Source organism: Vipera ursinii, assembly GCF_947247035.1.
Source record: "Vipera ursinii genome assembly, chromosome: 5".
Taxonomy (NCBI): domain Eukaryota; kingdom Metazoa; phylum Chordata; class Lepidosauria; order Squamata; family Viperidae; genus Vipera; species Vipera ursinii.
Genome location: NC_139518.1, coordinates 51,231,448 through 51,253,183, shown reverse-complemented (window position 1 = coordinate 51,253,183; position 21,736 = coordinate 51,231,448). Strand labels below are relative to the sequence as shown.

Below are 21,736 nucleotides of genomic sequence, written 5' to 3'. Positions count from 1 at the left end.
CTCCACCAAGGCTCTTGGTGGAGTTTTAGAGTCTTGATGCTTGGGGCAGGTTTAAATCTCTTAATAAATAGTGAATGTGTGTTAGTTTAACATCTCAAAAGGGAATGAGAATTTCTCTGTGGTAGTATCTCTCTCTGTGGCATGGTATTTCTGCTGCTTCTTTTAAGTCATAATATTATCAGGTATTTCTGCTGCTTCTCTTAACTCATAATATTATCAGCAAGCCAAAAACCAGTGGCATCTATTGGGGGAGGAGGAATGGCATATAAAGGGCAGGAAAGTGGGCATGACTGTATGAGCAAAGCCATGTCTCTTATGTGTACTCAATATGTATGAGTTGTATTAAATAAAGGCAAGACCACTTTGTCTTTTTTGACTGCCCTTGGAGGCATGCTTGCTTTACTTTTGCATGGCTGGTCTCCAGAATGGATTAAGCTTGCTACTGATCAAACACAGCAATTGCACAATCTTACAAGGCAAAGTCAATGTGCATTATCCTGAGTACTAGCCAAAATAGGTCAAGATTTGTTACTGTACCCTATACCAGGGCGTTTCAACCTTTTCACAGATTGTACCACTTTTAGGACATGACAATATTCAAGTACCACCAGTACTTAGCAAGGTGTCAAAAATTTGATGACTAAAATAAAAAGGGGGGGGATTTGGGGCTTTACTGGTTAGATTCATTTGTTGTTATAGAAATGGCTAGTTTATAATATTATGGAAAAGTAAAAAGTTGAGGTTCAGTGTTAATCCTCCTTCCTACTGCAACAGTAGAACTCAGAAGTAAATGCCTTTTCTATTCTTTTTCCCTTCTCCCCCTCACTTTTTCTTTTTTCTCTTACCCTTTGCTCGCAACCCCACTCACTTTGCTAGCAAAAGCCTCTAGCTTGCTTTCATTCACTCACACATTGCTCGCACAAGCTTCTCTCTTGCTCTCATTCACTCACATGTTGCTCGCACAAGCTTCTCTCTTGCTCCACTCACATGTTGCTCGCAAAAGTCCCTCGCTTGCTTATTCACTCATCCTTCATTCGTAAAGGCCGCTCTTTCGCTCTCTCTCCTCACTGCTTCGCTAACAAAAGCCTCTTCTCTTCTCCTCTTCTCTTCTCTTCTCTTCTCTTCTCTTCTCTTCTCTTCTCTTCTCTTCTCTTCTCTTCTCCTCTCCTCTCCTCTCCTCTTCTCTTCTCCTCTCTCCGTGTTTTTTTTTCTCTCCTGCCAAAACCAGGTCCTTTTATAGCTTCTCCTCTCTGCATCCTTTTCTCCCTTTTCTGTTCTGGGTGTGCCAGAAGCTCCAATCAGCATGCAGCCAGTCCTCCAGGTCTGTGAGGCGCTGCTTTAGCTGGTTCCCTTCCCCGCTACACTTGTGTAGGGGTCCTGTACTACCTACCAGGTGCTAAATTACCAATGGTGGTATGCATACCATCAGTTGAAAAGCCCTGCCCTATACAACCTGCCAGGGCACCAAGACCTATAATGAGTGGCTCCTTCCCAGGAAGAAAGCATGTTTAACTACCTTTATGAACCCTCTTGATACAACAGGAGGCCATGTGAACAGAGGCAGCAAAACACAAACCAGCTCTGCCACCTGAGTGGAAAATTTTATTTTTTAAAATTATATTTGACAACTGTCCCAATCTATAAAGTCAAAGAGCAAGAAAAGCCAAGCTAATAAAAAGCCAAGCTGATACGTAAGAAATAAATCTCATAGAATCATAAGGCTGGAAGGGGTCTCAGAGGTCTTCTAGTCCAATCCCTGGCTCAAAGCAGGAGTCTTACACCATTCCAGTCAAATGGTTGTCCAGTCTATTTTTGAAAACTTCCAGTGATGGAGCATCCACAACCTCAAGAGGCAAGCTATTCCACTAATTAATTGTTCTCACTGTCAGAAAATTTCTTACTTCTAGGTTGGATCTCTTTTTAACATGCTTCCACTCATAACTTTTTTGTCCTGCTCTCTGGTGCCTCAGAAAATAAGTCAATCCCCTCTTCTTTGTGACAGCACCTTAATACTGGAAGACAATTATCATCTCTCCCCCACCCAATCTTTTTCTTCAACAGCCTAGAGATATGTTTGCATACTTTCTGTACTTTCTCTTCTCTTGCATATGTTGCAAGGTCTCAACATTTTTTTTTGTATTGTGGTGACCAGAACCAGGCACAGTATTCGAAGTGTGGTCTCATCAGTGTGGTGTAGAGCAGCCCTATCACTTCTTGCTGTCTTTATGCTTTTCCTGTGTTGCTGCAGCCTAGGACCATATTGGCTTTTTTGGCAGTTACAGCACACTGCTGGCTGATACTTAAGTAGTGGTCCTCTAGGATACCCAGATCCCTCTCACAGTTATTGTTGATCCAGGTATCTCCTATTCCATACCTATGCATTTGGTTTTTTCCTGCCTAAGTGCATTACCTTACTTCTTTCACTACTGAACTGCATCTTGATAGCTAGGGCCCAATGCACAAATCTGTCAAGTTTCTTATGAACCTTGAGTCTATCTTCCACAGTGTTAGCAATTCCTCCCAGGTGGGTGTCATCTGCCAATTTGACAAGTTCACTTGCTATCCTCTCATCTAGATCATTCATGAAGAATGTATATAAAAGTTGCTTAGAATCAAACAAAACCAATGCATAGTACATGGCACCTTGTTGAATGCAAGAAGGAAAAGAGCCCAATATACTGAAGGTAGGTGGAGGGTATGTGTGTGTGTGTGGGGAATGCATGTTTGAGAGAGATATTAGTACCTGGCTGAAATCTGACAGAGTTCAGGTTTTGTAAAAAGTTTGCCATCTCTGTTTTTATTTAATTCTGCCAAAACATGAAGTAGCTTCAAATATTTTCAAGTTTCCCCCTATGGTATTTTTTAAAAACTGAGTCTCAAAGTGGATTGAATTAAACTGAGCTGCCTTCAAATCTCAAATCAAAATCAAATCATGCCTCTTTTGACACTTGAGTCTCCTATTTGAATTGAATCAAGGTTTATTTGAACAGGCCTACTAGAATGTCCTACTTAATGGATCTCAAGTTCTAGTGTTTGAAGTTTGTAAACCACAGGTAGTAAAATAGGAAGATGGCTGATAAATTGCATTGCTGTCCATGACAATAGACTTTACTCCCCTACGTTTATTGTAAAATCACATTTCCTGTAACCTCAGAAAAAATGTATTCTCCAGCAGTTTTCTCCAACAATCTGCTTTATAGATGTGTTAGCCTTCATCTCCCTTAATCCCCAATTTAGTTCTAGTGATTCTTCAGCAAGCTGTTGAAAGCAAATTTTCTTCACTTCAATTTCTATGGAAATACTCAGCAATTCTTTGAATATATTAAAAAGAATGCTGATGTTCTACAAAGCAGGGGATTTCCCCATTTCACATAAACTCTCTTTACTAACCAGTTCAGAAATATGACTAATAAAAAGAGACTATCTCTCAGTACATAGCTATCTTCTCCTCGGCCTATTTTAATATGCTTGATATTTCAAATAATAATTTTACTTTTTCACCCTCCCATTTTTCTTTAAACTGTTCAAGGGGGCATGCTTCCTTTTTCAGACAGGCATTTTATTTCAAAACAAAATGTAATGTTCTAAAAAATTTTCTTACTGTGTCTGTATTTATTTTCTTAGCCAAGAATAAGAAACACTTTTATTCAACACTTTTATTCAATGGCAAACTGGTCAATAGTTTTGTAATTGTAAATGTAAGTAAACAGCAGGTTGAAATTTGATCTTGTTTTTGCTCATGATCCTATTCACAATCTTAGTAGGTATTTTTCATGTAACCACAATGTGAAAAAGCTTTAAACATTAGCTGTAATTCAACAGAGAGAAATTAACTCTTCTCAATTAATAAGTTGGAGAAATCCTTCAGTTGGGACTTCCCCACAACTGGATAGAAATTCTGAGAAACATATTAAAATCATTCAAAGTAAATTATCCAAAATTTTCTTTGATTTGGACATTTAGTGCTTGTGGACAGAGCGAGACAGCAAAATTCAAGATAATACACCTACTGTTCTGAAAGACATAAATCCTTTTCAAGAATAAATATGATCTGGATTTCTAAGAATTTGGCTACTAAGATTTCTAAAGAAGAGGTATTATCAAATAACTTTTTAAGATCATAATGCTATGAGTTTCAATTCCAGTTCTTTTAGATGGATACTAAATGAAATGTTACAAAAAGAAGTAATAGTACTGTAAAGGGTTTTAAAAAGAAACAAGATTTTTTAAAAAAATAATTTAGTCAAAAGTACAGATTTAAAAGAATGGTTTAGGACTCAAGTAAAGCATTTATCAGATGTATATGCATAAGAGTAAACTCAAAAAAGAAGCAAGAGAAAACAGAAGCAATTTTGGATGAGATAAAGAGAAAAGAAGAATTAAATTTTCAAGGTATGTATTTATTTCTATCAAATTTAGAAACTGCCATTTCACTCAGAGTATTCTGAGAGTCATACGATCAAAACAAATAAACACAATCTCTTAACAAATTTAATTTTTACAATGATAATTATCTATGAACAGTAAAAAGAATGGAAATACAAATGAAAAACTTTTGAATTTGCAGACAGACCAGGAAAATACCACAAAAAGTATTGAGGGTTAGAGGAACAGAGATAGATTATGAAAAAACCTATTAACAATAAGGGAACTTTCTGAAGTTATAAAAAAAGATTAAACCAGGAAAGATGCCTGGCTCAGATGGATTATCCGGTTCTTATTATGTTTTGAGGATGAACTTCTACAATACTTACAAAATGCTTTCTTATATGGAAGAAAGATGTCAGAGAGTTGGGAAAAGTCCAATTTAGCACTAATATCTAAAGAGGGATAAGATTTGACTTTAACAAGAATCTATAGGCGAATATCATTATTGAATAATGGCAACAATTTGTTTACAATGATTCTGACTGATAGACTGAAAATATTTTTGCAAGAATTTATTCATGAGGATCAATGTGGCTTTTCATGTAAAATACAGTTAAACAGTGCTTTTTTTGTAAAAGAAAAAGGTGCTGGAACTCACACGTCATACAACCCACCTTGCCTACCCTACAAGGTTCCATCCAAAAAAGGTGCCGGAACTCCGTTCTGAGCGTTCTATGACAAAAAAAGCCCTGCAGTTAAAGGATAATCTTAGTTGGACATTTTGGAATATTTGGAGAAACATAATGAAAAGCAAATCACATGGGTTTTCTTACATGGAAAGAAGACCTTTGACAATTTGAACTGGGCTTTCCTGTTCAAAGTTTTGAAAAATATGAACTTTGGAATCAATTTTATTAAAATGGTAAGATTGATTTATACTTGACAGAAAGCATAAGTAATTGTTAATGGAGATCTAACAAAGCCTTATGAAATATGAAAGAAAACAGGACAGGTATTTCCACTGTCCCCTTCCTTGCTTATATTGGCTCCTGAAATACTAAACAGAGATATAAGATGAGAGTATAAAGATTAAAAAGATTTTAAAAAAACTTAAAAGTTAAGAGCTTTTGCTAATTATTTTGTGTTGGTTTTGGAAGATAATTTAAAAGGAATTTGAGCGTTAAGGGGAAAATTTAAAAGAATTTGGTGGGGTTTTTTAGGATGAACAAACAGAAGATGAAAATGTTAACCAAAAACATGAGAACAGAGAATTGATAAATAAAACAAGTTTTCAGATTGAGAAGTAAAAAAATCTGGATATCACTATGACAAACAGAAATTGTAAGTTATCTCAAAATAATTATGTTGAGACATGAAATGAAATTAAAAAAACGTAACTTAAGAAGAAACTACAATTGTCATTGCTGGGGAAAATTTCTGTAAAAAAATATCTTGCCTAGAATGATGTTTTTGTTTCAGATAATACCTGTTTTGATACAAGTAGCAAACCCCACACTCACACTGATAAGGTTACCTTGTTGGGTGATGAAATATCTACTTGTATGTTTCTATTAGTTTTTATCTTTTTAAAATGTTTAATAAAATTTAAGACTACAGAGCAGTTCTCTTTTTGGTCCTTGCTCAGGATAATGCTAAACAAGCTTTTTAGCTTGAATCCTGTTTCAAGTATCATAATATAAAAAGATACTATGCTCTGCATAATATAGTAAACCACAGATGAGGCTTTGTTGTGCTCCAAATGTTCCTGAACTATAGCTCCTAAACGAATATGATTAATGGCAAGGGATACCGGGAACTGTAATTCACCATGTTTAATATCCAAAGAAAATCACAGAAAACTAAATTAAGATTTTTTTCCAGAAAGAAATATATTTAATGTTATTGTATGTTACTGGCCTAAAATATGAATCATCCAAAAACTAAGGGAATTTTCAGATTACAGTATGTAGTAATGCATGAAAAGTACCACTTAAAAGGAGCAAAATGCAGCCTGAACATTCCAGATAATTGTCTCCTCTCAACTGAAAAAAAAATCTTAGAATCAGTGTTGACTCTTGGTGATCACTTAGACAAGTCCCTTGTAGTTTTCTTGGCAAGATTTCAGAAGTGATTTGCTATTTTCTCCTTCCTAGGGCTGGGAGGAGTAACTGGTTTGTGGTCACCCAGCTAGCTTCATGGGTAAGGCAAAAGTTGAATTCGTGGCCTTCCAGTTTGCAGCCTGGTGTCTTAACCATTACACCAAATTCACTTTAATCTTGGCATTATAATAAATAGTGTGATTTGAATAGTCATCAGACTATTTCTTTCTATTATTTGGGCAATGCATAGGTGTATTTTTTCCTAGCTCATGTTTTCTCTACAATCTGGACTTTATTGAAGTACCAACATGATAAAGTCCTTCTCCATTGTATCTTACAGATCTGTTTGGGGTTGCTTTTCTTCGCTCATAAAGAAATGGCCTGCTCCAAAAATATATTGTTTATATATTGGTATAAAATCTAAATTAAATCTTAGTCAGTGTTTGCCCCTATTTATCTATGAACTTGATTTCAAAGCTGTTTTTAATTGTATGTGTCAAAGCACACATAAAAATACTTTTATACAATAAACATAATAATTGTTTTAACTAATAATTTTGCAGCAGATGTATTTCACAAGTATGCACATGCATTCTGCATTAGAATTGCAATGAATTTTTCAGTTTTAGTATTTTCCATGCCAGTATTTTGAAAATAGGCCTAAAAGTGGAGGCTGGTGTAGCATGTTAACTATATCAGTTCTATCATCTTACAAGAGGCTAATATTCTATTCTAGTACCTAACAAAGTTAGTAAAACCAGCTTAACAATCTTTTTTTAAAAAATCAAGCAAAATATCTCTATCGGTGTAGGAAGAGAGAATATCTTGAGAGGAACATTCCATTTCTGGGTTCCTAACTGAGTGGATAAACAGAGACATAAAAAAAGCCAGCTGTTCTCTTTCATCTATTTGCAGTGCAGCTGGAATGATGCCCACAGAACTTCCATCAACATACTTTCTTTGAAAGCAGCTTGCTAATTGTCTTTCAAGGGATTAATTCCATATAGTACATAAAAATTACAAACAGGAACCACTGCCACCTTCTGGTCATGGTCTGCATAGCTCTGAATTATACAAATGCATCTGTATAATAACATCACTACAATTATTACACTGATAGGGTACTTTGTAATTTGTTAACACCTGCTATGAATTTACATCAAAGCAGTTGTGGCAGGGATTGCACTAAAAGCACAGAAGAAAGTATTTTTCCTTTTCTCTGGCTTTAAAAATCCTGTTATATCTAAAATTCAAAATATCTAATTTGATATCTATATTTATTTTATGCTTATTCTATAGAAGTTATAATTTATTAATATGAATTCCTATGCATAGTAGGGTTGTGAAAGATTTGCAAAGTATTTGGAATGTTTCTAACTACCTATAAGCATAGCATTTCTCTATTATTCATTAAAACAGCCTAATATTTTTGGGTTTCCGTATAAGAAATTTTCAAGAATGCACTTATTAACATTAATGCTATTCTTAAAATAGCATTTTTTTCCAGGCTCACATAGAAACCTGAAGAAATAGTTCTGCTTTAATAAAATTCAGAGAAGTATGCAAGATCTGAAGCAATTCTGAATACTTTTATAAATTTGCACTTAAAAAAATAAGCTAGCTGGTTACAATTATATATTTTTATACACTGTACATTATATACTCTTCTGCTGAATAATGCCATGGAAAAGATATAATTTACACTCATCTACTTAAAATACTGTTTATTTGTGATTTAACATTAATTAGCATTACATCTATAAGCAATTTCCAACAACATTTATATATCTTTTTCCACAGGACACAGTTGGCTGGCTCATTCATATGCCAAAGCAAGTAAATAGAGGCATTAGCGAAAAAAGGTGCAAATAGTTCACGGTTGCATTTTTAAAAAATATTTATGCACATTGCATTCATTTAGATATAGATTTTAAAGTTATGAAAAGCATAGTTCACAGGTTACTGTTTCTACATATGTTGTAATACAACACAAAAAAATGTAGAACATAAAAAATTAAGCAACTTAGATAGTCCCACTATTTTTTAAGAAAACACACCAATTCCAGTATTTTGAGATATTTAAAATATCATTTCCAGATTTACTTCTGCGCTGCATTGCCACACTTACACAATCAAAGCTCACCAGCCCTGTAACATGCTATACTCAGTTTTTGCATGCCAAATCACATCCTGGCCATATTTAACCATCTATATATGGTAATATATTTCAACCGGCAATCTGGAAGTAACATTAACATTTAAGATATACTTCCTCTTGTGCCTATGGATGTAAAAAGGCCGTAGTTCGTTTTCATGTTTAGTGTGTATTTACAGATTTGTTTTCTTTTTCTATTTAACTCAAAACAAAATAAACAACCAGCAAGAACAAATGGCAGGATCAGCACTTACAAATCAGCACTAATTTGCTCTAAGATTCATTGAGAAGGCAAAATGTAGATTAAAATGATCCTATTACCTCTATTGTAATTTTAAAATATAAAACAGATGTTCCATCAATTTAATAAAAATACCCCCAATTCCATGACATATATTTTATGAAAAATAATCCACAACTACCCCTCATTTTCCTCCATGCCCTTATTCTTTCCATCTCACTTTCCCTTTTCCAGTTTTGTCTCTCTTATGGTTATGGTCTTTTCCAGATGATCAGTTTATAGTGCAACATAAATGCAGCTGCATCCAAGTGATTTCATAGGAACTACATATCGTTGCACTCAAATGGCGATACAGCCCCATTCCAGCAACATGAACTCCTCCCAATTACTGGGCTTACTGCTTTTCAGAGGACTATCCAAAAAAGTGACTACAGGACTGTCACAAGTACTACAGTATACTAATAGTGACATTTTGCTGCCTAGTGAGAATTTTTCATCCCTGGGTTTTGTCATTCTGTAGCCTCACCACCTGTATCTATCTCATATCTTGAGATTTCAACAGAAATTTCTGCAGAAATAATTAAGAAAGGCTAAATGAAACTAGGACACACTTTGAACTGATCTTCTGGAAGATCATATGTTATCAAGATTATTTTTCTTCATTCAATAATATTATGAGAAAAAAATATAATAAGATTTAGAATTGAATCCAGTAAATTTTTACGCTCTTTATGTCTGATGTCAGAAATTCTGGATTCGTGAATTATATTTAAGTATATTCTATACCAAGCATCCTTGAATACATTCTACTGTTAAATGCTTGGTTTACATGCCTATAATACTTTATATTGAATGGTATACAAAAATTTCAACATATAAAATTCTTTTTCTGTTTTGCCATAGTTAAACGAAGTTATCAATGTTAAGTGTATAAAATCCCCTTTATTGAAAAATAAGGGCTTTCTCCCTGCCCCCAACTGATAGAATAAAAAAAGTTTTCAAAAATTCTATCTTACTAAAATGAATATTTGGCAAAAGTTATTATTGATGAATGCAACCTTCAGAGAGTCTGTAAAATTCCAAATGCAATTCCTTTTACAGTTTCCCCTTCTAAAATTATGTGCCGCTATATAATTAGATGACCAAGGTTTGTGAGGGTTTGATTAGAGACACACCACCCTTTGAGGCAGGGACAAAATAAATGCCACAATCAAGATTATTCAAAAAACATCACCCAATTACACAATGTGGCAGTAGGTTAAAAACAAACACTATCTGATTATTCAATAGTGAAATTGCTGAAGACATTTTAATCAACAAAAATCTTCATGAGTAACTTGCTAGATAAGGATATCTGAAATTACTGTGGTATTATAATGGACCAATTGCCAGTGTTAGTTTGTGGTGGAAATACTCAATACTTACAAATTCTCATAATAATTTTATTTGTACTAATTAAGAGATGAATTCTTCATTTAATTAATTAAAAACCCACTTTCTATGTAATTGTTTCCAGTTCTGTACTTAGGTTAAGGCCCAGTTTTTTGCATAACCCTACTTGACCATTTTAACAACTGAATAGATGTATGACTAAAGTGTCAGTGAAACCTCAGGCCTCCACTTTTTCCTTCTTTTTGTTTTTTTTCAGGAAGGACGGAGTACGGAATTTCTTCTTCTTCTTTGACGGTGATTTGGAAGGAGAGCCTTCAGGAGAAAGGGTCTCTTCAATCTTCTCAGAAGTCTTAATTGTAATCTCTATATTCTCTACAGTACTAGTAGTTAACTGGCTGACTCTCTGGGCCAGATCCTCTTCCACATCATGTACATCTTCTTTGCCATTCATGACAACAACTGGCAGTTCCAAAGAGGTGAGATTAGAATCCTGTAGGTAATTGTCATTATTTTCTGGAGAAGGGAAAAAAGTGATTATTTTATTCTTTCTTGCATTGGTGGTTATTAGAACAGATGGTTGTGTAACATTCTAAACAGGGCTAAATACAATCTTGGATTAGGAATTTTAGAAAATTATGACTTTGTAAAGTTTTGCAATCTGGGCTTCAGTTCCTTTTTTAACCACCAGTTTTTCCCTTACAAGCTTCACTTTAAAGTGACATTAAGTAATATTAATATACCTTGAGTGTCTGGAATCAGGTTTTTAACCAAGTTCCGGACACAATTGGACATACAGAATATACCTCTGACTAGAAGGTACACCTTGTCAAGCAACATCATTATCTGTTTGTTATGTTAGGCTGGCATTAGTAGACCAAGTTGTACTACATAATGCAGGGAACAAAGCATTTTTTCAAACAAACAAACAAAAAGCTAAAACATAAATTAATGGCTGAAACGTATCTTTTAGGAAGCCTATTCTGAAAGATAAATGAGATTAGGCCAAAATGACATAATAATTCGTATGTATATTGTATTGGGCTTCACATATTACGAGTTTGACTATATTTTCTATGATCGATTTTTGGGATTAAAAAAATAAGACTGTAAGGAAGGATTTGCAGGCCCACAATATTGTGCATGGCAAATAGCATTTTATACCTTCCAGAGTTGTAATATTGCACATGACATTACATTATATACCTTCTAATTTGTCAGGGACATTTTGTGGGGACTGAGTTTGAGAGTTAATTTGGGAAACAGAGGACCCATCATCTGAGAATAATTCCTGATCAGCATCTGTAGGACAAGAGCCTGAGTTAGTAAAAGCCATGCCAAAATAAGCACAACCCACACACACACACACACAAAAAAAATATCAGTACATATTAGTACATACAAAACTGCAAACAGTTTGGCCATATTGACCTGATCATGCAAATGTTATAACATTGAATTATATAAACTAATATTATTACCAATCTATGATTATTACATGTAGCGTATATCAAAGATGGATCCAAATAGTTAGAAGAAAGTATTCTGTGAGAACATAGCTTCTTAGGTAACAATATTGTGATTAAAGTAGTCAAAACAATATATACAGTGTTAGTGTTGAAAATGCTAGTGAGAGACAACAGTAAATTAGTAATGCCCATATTATTAAAGAGCCTTATCAGATGCTTTGAATGAAAATGGGTGAAAAAAATGCTAAAATACAAGGATTTTTACCTTTGAATCTTTACGCTTTCAAAAATAAGAAATTGGAAGGTTAGAAGATTGCTTGCTATAACTGCAGGCAACAGAATATACAGCTATCAGAGCATTTTGTTCAGGAATGATGTCTTTTGAAGATTAACATACTGGTTCAAGAATATCTAACTTTTATTCTGCTTTTTTATACTTAATTGTACTTATGTGCTTTTATATTAGTAATATACAAAAGCAATACAAATGTACGAGTACTTTAATTTATCCAGTCTTATATATTTCTGTATAATCCTATGTAAATTGATAAATTATCTATGTTTATTACACAGTTTTCAGAAAGAGAAAATAGTGTTAAATTTATCCTAAGTTTACTAGAAAAGTATTCCAAAAATGTGGGAATGAAAAACAGACAATTAAAAAGGAAAGGCTGGGTCAAAGGCAATGTTGATTTGATCAGGGTAAATAGAGGAAATTGTAGTAGGTTTCCCTAAACATCTAAATGCAAGCATCATCATAATTTAATGAAGGTAGAAATGAAATGACGGAGAAGTTAGCTGCCAAGAGTTGAGAGAAAATAAACTGTAGGGTAGCCATCTTACCTAGAAATATTTTACAGTGGAAACAAGGTAAAAGTTAAAAAAAGGACTCAGTTGCTTTAATATACAACTGATATAAGCAATGATCTGGATAATAAGTATGAGAGATTTATAGGTTTACTAATATATTTGACATCATTATTTATATAAAAGGGTAAGTAAGTTACCGAGGTTTGTAAGTTACTGAGGTTTCAGTTAAAGTTATTTTTATGATACAATTATTTGTGATTTTTAACTGCACTGATCAAAACTGAATTTAAATCTCTATAAACATGACTGCACTGATGACAAATTAAAGAGATAACCCCCTCTTCCAAATCCTGAATAAATGGGGAAGCGGAGTTTCCTTGCTCCACTTGATATTTGCCTGAAGGAACAAAGGAGCAAAGTACTCCTACATAGGAGGAGGATCCTGGTCCCAACAAAGAAAGACATTTATCTTTTATATACATAGAGAAATCAAAGGAAAATTTAAGAAATGTTAGGAAGAGCTAAATTGTAAAGCCCACAAATTTTTCTATTCATTCAAACATGTCTAGTCTTATTTAATGCCATACTACGTTAGGAAATAAATTCTTGCCAAAACACATTTTATGACTTACAGATTCAGTTTACTTATTATATTATTATGGGAAAAAATGCAAATGCATCTTCTACCAATTCACTGTCAAGAAGATAAGATAATTTCATATATATTGGAATATCCTGGAAACCAGAAATTTCCAACTTCTTGATTTATACTATAAATCAGGGGTGTCAAACTCAATTTCATTGAGGGCCGCACCAGGGGGCCGGGTGGGTATGGCCTGGGTGGGTGTGGCCTACTGGGTGGGCGTGGCCAGAGTGTGTATGGCCTACTGGGTGGGCATGGCCAGCTCTACATCGTTCGCATCAAGGGTGCCTATGGGGGCCTGGGCAGGAGTGGGACAGATCTGAGGGTCTCTGGCAAAAGGAGGGTCTCTGGGCCAGGGCCAAAGCAGTGGGGGCCGTTCCCTCACTGTTTCCAGGATGGCTTCGCGGGCCGCATGAAACCACTTCGCGGGCCGGATCTGGCCTTGTGTTTGACATGTCTGCTATAAATCATGCAGATATTAGTCTATTAATCTAATTCATTCACCACTTCTACCCACATGCCCATTTCACATAAGACTCATCCAAAAATGAGAATTCATTTTAAGCACAAATAAAAAAATATAGGGAAGGTAAAGTTGAAGCTGTCAATGAATATTACTCAATTTAAAGCTTTTAATTAAATTAGTAATTCTGAATATTGATTTTTTGAATTTAAACTAATTCCTTTAAAGCTTAACCTGGAGATGGAAACTCTGAGCCAACACCCACCCTCAGTGCCCTGTTGTCTGCGTTCGATTGTCTGCTTATACTCTTCCAGTTCCTTTTCGGTGAGATGACTGAATGGGTTAGGAGGCGCTGGTGGGGTATGCTCATCTTCTTCAAATTGCATGGGCTGTAAAAAAATGTTTTGTTAAAATGGAGAAGCAAAATTTATTTATATAATTATTTACTTACTGCATTTATATGCTACTGTAATACCTGATACAATATTTAGATATAACATTCATAACATAGACACAGATACACACACACACACACTATTCTCAACTGTTCATGCTGTTGGGATAACATCCTACAAAATAAGAATAAAGAAAGACAGAATGACAATGACATTATACATTTTTACGATTTTTTTAAAAAAATGTCTGAAATCTACTTTTAACAACTGGTAAAAACATAAATGCACAATCCTATTTTTAATTAAAACACACTGCTTAAATTAGATGTATATGCCTTTGAGATCCTTATTTTGTGGCCCCCCAAATTTCCTAGATATTAACTGTCCCATTTTCTGGTTTGCTTTGTTTTTTATTTTTCCTAGGATATCAAAGAAATAAGATATCTTGATATGCTTACAATCTTAAAGGGCAAAAATAAAATATAGAGTGTTCTTCAGATAAAATGCATAAACTGTCAATATCCCATGTCAATATAATTCTGTTGTCTGCTATAAAAATAAAAGAAAATGAAGGCTGCAAAATGATTGCCCCCATTCAGGGGGCAATGACTGGTTCTCCAAACCACTTTAAGTGTTTGTATATATAGAATTATTTATTCTGTAGAGGAATTGCATGAGTGGTATGTGTGTTTATTTAAAGTATTTGCAAATCTGGCTCTGTTTTTTATTGCAAAAAAAATGTTTGGTATTCTAATTACTGAATACAATTAAACAACATATTGTTAAGTCCCAACAATGGATATACTTACAGTTGGCTTTTTATCCACTACAATTCCAGCAAGCAGCTGAGATTGTGGACCTGCAGTCTTTAAGTCATATCGATTTTGTTCTCGGATCTGGAGATTAAAAAAAGTTTTTAAAGTATCCAGTCCCAACAGAAGGCTTTCTGTATTCCTAAGTAATTACTTCATTAATTCAATATCGTGAGGCTTTCTTTCCATCTATTTAAATTCCTAATATTTCTGGGGTAATATAAACATGCTGATGAATTATCATTTCTGCATTTCTTCTGCTCCAGAGTTTCTGCCATCATTAAGCAGATATTTTCAGTTTGACTAAGTTTAGGCACAAGAGCTTGCATTGCTGCAAGCTGTCATTAACTGTTCTTCTTTGAGAATGGCAAAACTGTCTTCTGTTGGCAACAGAGCATTTGTGAATCTGGACAAAATATTTTAAGCATAAAAGTACTCTATTATAACTCTTCTGACCACAAAAAAGTAATTCAAACACAGCCTATTTCCCAGAGAAATCTGCATATCTAAACTTCTAAGTTAGTATCTTGGTGATATCCTTTCCAAGTATGACAGCAACCTTTTTTGAACCCAGTCAACAATTTTGGAAGAGTGGTATAGCTCTTTTATTACTACCAGATGTTGAACAAAACACTCTCAGACCCTCTGCGTGAAATTTCATGTTTCTGGCAGAACAATCAAGGGTGGATCTCAAATTTGAAGAACATCAAATAAAGCATTAGAAAAAGCAGCCAGCAATTTACGCTTACAAAGATTTCTTTAAAGTTATTCCTTACTGCCACTCTAAACTATATTAACTATATTGAAGCAAACAATATGCTACCACGACAGACTTTCCCTTGTGCAAACTACTTGGCTTGTTCTTTGAAAACCAAAGGAAACTTCAAAACAGCATACTCTTAAACCAGAGCAAAAGGAAGTAACATTACAAGACTTCTATATTTTCTTGAAACATAGAAATTCAAAGCAAAAAGGGGTTCCCAGAATAGTAATATGGAGTAGTATTCTGCTGTCCTCCAAGTTATTTTTGAAGCACCAATAAAACTTAATACTAGGCAAACAGGATAACTTAACAAATCTCTGTAGCAATTGTTATTAAGAAGTAAATGTGGTCATGAAACAAAGCATACCTTGTTCCTCTTTTCCAACACATCACTTGGATTTGTATTCAGAGGAACAAACTGATTTGGATCTTCAATTTTTATTGGAGTTCCTCCACTAATCTTGGAGGAATCTTCAGCTTTTATCCACTGGGAAAAGAGAAAAAAAAGAGAGAAAACAGGAAAAGGAAATGAGTGCAGTTTAATGACTAGAGAGGGCAAGGAGATTTTTGAGCAACAAACTTGTTATTTAAATATACACAAAAAAAGGAAAATAATCCCAAACCCTAACACTTAAATGGTTAGGGTGATGGTACATATAGTATTTTATCAATAAACTTTTTCTTAAGTATGTTAAGTGTTATGGTCCCTAGTTTGAATAATTTTGTGTAGTTCTAATCATCTGTAAAATATTTAATGTATGATATTAAAATAATAGTTGCTTTGTGCAATATGTAATCAGGAACAATTCTATTAGGAGAGACTAAAATGTACACTTATCAATTAATTTCTTAGATAACTGTGTTCTTAATTTTGTTGTTTCCTTACAGCAGTACTTTATTAAGCTACTGAATTAAAAAATACAAAAATGAAAATGGGTGAATTGTTAAACCACCACCAGGTGGAGCTAATCATAAGCTTCCATTGCATTACAATTGAACTGTATAAAGCATATTTTTATTTATGTTTTCTGTACAATACTGAGAAAACAGACTACCAGGACAGTGGGGATAAAAATATTCTTTGTATCACAATACTTTAAATAAAAAACTATGCAGAAATTATTGAATACTTGTTTATCCTTGACCATAGGCAATCACCTAATTCAGTGGTTTACATGAAATTCTTTCTTTCTTGCCCATATTCCCCAGTTGTTTGTATAGCTCAGTCCTGAGGTCATCTATAGTTGCATTACATGCCAATAGTTCTCTAAAAAGACAAGATAAGAAATACAACAAACTGCCTTATACCAAGAGAGACCTCTGGTTCCTTGTAGTCAGTGGTGGGATTCAAATACGTGAACCACCGGTTCTCTGTGTGGATGCCGGAAGTCCATTCTGGGCCTGGGCAACAAAAAAAATAGCTACCATTTCTGCCGAAGTGGTGCAAACTGGCTGAATCCCACCACTGCTTGTAGTTCAAAACTGTTCAGCTAGCTGGCCATACCTAGTTGATGTTGGATGAACTCACAATATTAAGCATGGCCAGATGTAGTTAGTATTCAGACAGGAGACCTTCAGGACATAAAAAAGGGCTGTTACTTAGAAGGCAATGGCAAAGCTCTTATATACTGTTGTGGAGAAGACGATAGGGAAATGTCCATCAAGTCACCAGGAATTAAGACTTGCCCTATATCTTTTAGCTGAGAGTAATCTTTATTGCTCAGAGGTATTCTGGCCTTCAGTTAGGAATCTACCTAGACCCATCTAGGCAGGCAAACTATTGCAATTCTTTGGATAAGCGGTACCTACTGTTGTTTTGGTCCTGGGGCTTGTTTCTCCATTTCGGGATTCTTCAGGAACATCCACTTTCAAATACGTATTTGGTGAGTTTAGCCACCTTGTCTTCTCCCTCTGTTGTTTTTGTGCTAGGAATTTCAGGGGGGAAATTGGGATTGAATCTTCATCGAAGGAAAACGCTGTCACAGTGGCTGGGATTTCAACATCACTCTTGTGCCGGGGTTTCTCCCTCACTAAGGGCTGACGATAAGCATAGCCTGTTCTGTAACCCTGGGAGAAGAAAACGCTCTCGTAAAATTGTAGGAAAAACACCCGTCACCCCTTTGAGGTAGTCCAAGCACCAACATAAGTACTAACGCTACCTTTACTATAGGTTTCTAGTAACAGAATCTTGCAAGACCGAAAACACCTCTCCTTTTTGTTACTTTCCCACTCCCAAGTAGAGAGAATTCCCAACCATCCCTCTTAGGACAGAGTTCGTTTATCAGACCGATTTTTTAAGTTGCAGTTCTTTTTCCTATTTCCCAAGGTCATTCTCACATGTCATTACACATTCTGAAGTTGCACATAAAAAAATAACTGAAATAAAGTGATTAAACTAAACACAAACATTTAAATAGTTTATCTCATATAGAAATGACACAATCATCCTCTTTTTTCCCTTCAGGAGTGCCACTGGAGTTCATGTAATCCCTCAACATTCTCCAAAAATAAATGGAAAAGGCAAAGAGTAGTTTGAGCTCCATTCTTTCCTAGCCAACCAATTTTCCCTCTCATATTGGGGTGGTAGGGATAATGAAAAAAAAATCAAAGCCATTCTTAGGTAGACTGTAAGAACACAATGGTGACTTGGAAGCAAGAAAGGATTGATGAAATGACTTGAAATAGGAGTTGGGCAGGGAAAAGTACTAGCAAGGAGCTGGGAAAACTAGCTAGGATGAGTGGAAAATAACTAAGGAAGAAAAATACTTGGAAATAAATTCTAGAAACAGTACTTTTTATGTGGACCAGTTCTTGAAAGCATGAAATTTAAAAGCCTAATCTGGAATGTAAATGGAGCAAATGCTCTTGAGAAAAGAAAATTATTTCATTATTTGAAAAAGAAGATATATATAAAAGAAGATATAATTTGTTTACAAGAAATACATATTAGAAGAAAGGTTAAAAATATTTGATTTACATCCATTTTTTATGTCATCGAGAATGAAAGACAAATGGAGTTGTTTCATATATAAATCCTCAATTACAAACAGAATTGATATTGACTAATGAGTATGGTAAGTATGTTGGGGTGGAAGTTAATTTACATGATGCTAAGAAAGTTAATTTACATGAACTAGAAACTTATGCCTGAAATGAAGATAAAATAAAAAAATTATAAAGGAGTCTTGGATAAATTAATAGATATATTGTATAAAAATTGGTGCCTAACAGGACATTTAAGTGGAATGATTTGCCCATAAAAAAATAAAAATCACCAAAAAAGCAATTTACAGGTTGCATGCTCATGGAGATAGAAAAAATGATAGTTTGAAAGAATTTACATACTTTATGAAAAACCAAAGATATTTTTCAAGAATGATATATTCTCGATTTCTAAGAATTTGGCCATCAGTGTTTACAGAGTAGAGATATTGCAAAAGCGCTTTTCAGATCATAATCCAGTGACTTTAGCACTTAAAAGGAAGACACTGGTTATTATCTATAAATTGCTTCCTAATATAGGGCCAAATTATTTAAGAAATCCTCTGTCTTCCATGGTATCCATCCATTTGGTAACAGGGCAGACCTATTATGCTGCGAGTTCCCTGAAGCAGATATTTTTTTAATACACCACCTGCATTCTGGAATGATAGCTGCTAACTACCCACCCCATCTCAGTATTTATGTATATAGTTTCCATTCTGATGATGTTCCAGAAGGGTGGATTTTTTTTTAAGAAAACTTGGCTAGTCTCCTAGGTCTTGGGGTTGGATATTTGGTGTGTGATTTGGCTGGATGCACTTATTCCAAGTTCTGAGAATTCAGAAATCAGTCTTTTTACACATACCAGGTTATCTAACATCCTCATCAGTGCTTCAAACTCTAGTTCGCCTACTTTCCACTTGAACTGAGACGCCATACTTAATCCAGCTGCTGCAGCTACCTGATGTGTGAAAGGTTTATATTTCTGCAAGTCTAAGATAAGAAGATTGTCTATGCCACCAGCAGCCAAGGCATGTACCTGTGATATAAACGATATAGTAAATATAGAGCCTTCATGAATTTTCCATAATCAAAACATGTATTAGCATTCTTTTGGTATATTAGCATGCAACTTGTACAGAAGGTATCAACTAAATACTTGATTAAGGCCTATGTTATACCCAGGGCTTTTTTTCTAAAAAAAAAAGGTGCCGGAACTCTCATCTTGTTATTTATTTATATAATTTTATTTATATATTTATATAATTAAACAATTATATATTCAATTCTTAACATACATTTTGTTCCATATATAAATATAAAAGCATGATAGGCTCTGTATTTGTACGATGGCCGATTATCTCAGTGTGCAGAAACGTGGATAACTACAAACAGAAGTTGCAACCCCTCTCCTTTTCACTGCATGGGAGTTCAGACCTGCGATGAACTGGGCTGATAGATCTAGAATCTCATATAATTATTTAGTGACAGCAGTCTATTTTATAACTCTGTAATAATATCAGACACAGGTATGTGATATGCTGTCCAATTCAAAGATTAGTTGTGGATTCAAAGAAATAAGAAATACTGTCAGACTATCTATATGGATTCTTTACTGACCCAGATCTGTGTATTTGCATAGTGTGTTTTATCAGTAACTCTGATCACAAGGAAGGAGATGCATGATTCTGCCTCCTGGCCAAGGATTTAGTTTATGAAAAATAAGCATCTGTAAACTCTAGTCTGGCTCTTAAGGCTCCACTCCATGTGGCTTGGATTTGTGTTAGATGGCTGCATTTCAGACACCATTCAATAATCTGATTGATACAGGCCATAAAATTAGAAACTGAACACTCCAGAAGGTAGAGGTCAACCAGTAATTTATTGTAATCTAATGTATTGTAATCTTTGTGGTCAAGTAACAGGCTGTGTGAGGAAAGGAAGGGTGGGACGATGGAAAGGGATCAACCTGCACTGCTGAGCAAGGCAAGAACTACCCTATTTTTCGGACCATAAGACGCACCTGACCATAAGACACACCCAGTTTTTAGAGCAGGAAAACAAGAAAAAAAATATTCTGAACCAAATAGTACCGGTATACTAAAACAGGGCTTTTCAACCTTTTCATCCATTGCACCACTTTTAGGACAAGGCAATGTCCGAGTACCACCAGTCGCCCAGTGACTGTTCAGTTATGACAGCACTGAAAAAAGTGACTTATGACCATTTTTCACACTTATGACCGTTGCAGCATCCCCAGGGTCATGTGATTTACATTCGGATGCTTGGCAATCGATTCATATTTATGATGGTCACATTGTTCCAGGGTCATGTGATTGCCTTTTGCAACCTTCTGACAAGCAAAGTTAGTGGGGAAACCAGATTCACTTAACAATCATGTTACTAATTTTATTTCTCTCTCTCCCCCTCCCTCTTTCTTTCTCTCTCCTCTCTGTCCCTCTTTCTCTCTCTCTCCCTATTTTTCTCTTTCCCTCTATTTCTCCCTCTTTCTATCTCCATTTCCCTCCCTTTCTTTCTCTCTCTCTCTCCCTTTCTTTCTCTCCCTCTCTTTCCCTCTCCCTTTCTCTCCCTCTATTTCTCTCCCTTTCTTTCTCCTTCTCTCCCTCCCTTTCTCCTTCTCTCTCTCTCCCTCTTTCTCTCTCTCTATTTCTCTCTCTCCCTCCCTCTCCCATTGTCCCTTCCTTCTTTCATTCCTTCCTTTCTTCCTTCCCTCCCTCTTTGTCCTTCCCTCTCCACGTTAGAGCAGTACCTGCGGAGGCGGCCCTGCGGCCCTGCTTTCTCTTGCAGAAAGCAAGCTAAAACGGAGCAAGGGAGATTGCCAGGAACGCGAATCGGCTGATCTCGCGCTCCTGCAATCTCTCCCTCACTCGGTTTCAACTTCCCTTGCTATAAGAGAAAGCAGGCTGAAACGAGGGAGTTTGCAGCAGCGCCAGATCAGCCGATTTGCATTCCTGGCAATCTCCCTCACTCCGTTTCAGCCTGCTTTCTCTTGTAGCAAGGGATCGCGCAAGAACAGCTCCGGCTGCACAACTCAGAGCTCTCCAAGCGTCTGAGCGCTGCTTGGCATTGCCTCGACGCCGCCCAAGGGCTGCTTTTGGGTGGCGTCGAGGTGCTGCCAAGCAGCGT

At 35.4% G+C, this 21,736-nt stretch overlaps 1 protein-coding gene across 7 annotated transcripts in view; it reads right to left on the bottom strand.

Moving 5' to 3' along the window:
- Positions 1-8,176: 8,176 nt before the first annotated feature.
- The window catches only part of ADD3 (adducin 3), a 96,938-nt gene continuing 83,378 nt past the window's right edge, over positions 8,177-21,736 (bottom strand). For all 7 annotated transcript variants that reach the window (XM_083364740.1, XM_083364737.1, XM_083364736.1 and 4 more), the window contains 7 exons: positions 19,455-19,628; positions 17,417-17,674; positions 15,975-16,094; positions 14,842-14,928; positions 13,903-14,026; positions 11,459-11,554; positions 8,177-10,768 (listed from right to left, as the gene is read on the bottom strand). In XM_083364740.1, the coding sequence (XP_083220866.1) occupies positions 10,473-10,768; positions 11,459-11,554; positions 13,903-14,026; positions 14,842-14,928; positions 15,975-16,094; positions 17,417-17,674; positions 19,455-19,628 (1,155 nt within the window). In that variant the 3' untranslated portion in view covers positions 8,177-10,472. The remainder of the gene's footprint in view (positions 10,769-11,458; positions 11,555-13,902; positions 14,027-14,841; positions 14,929-15,974; positions 16,095-17,416; positions 17,675-19,454; positions 19,629-21,736) is intronic.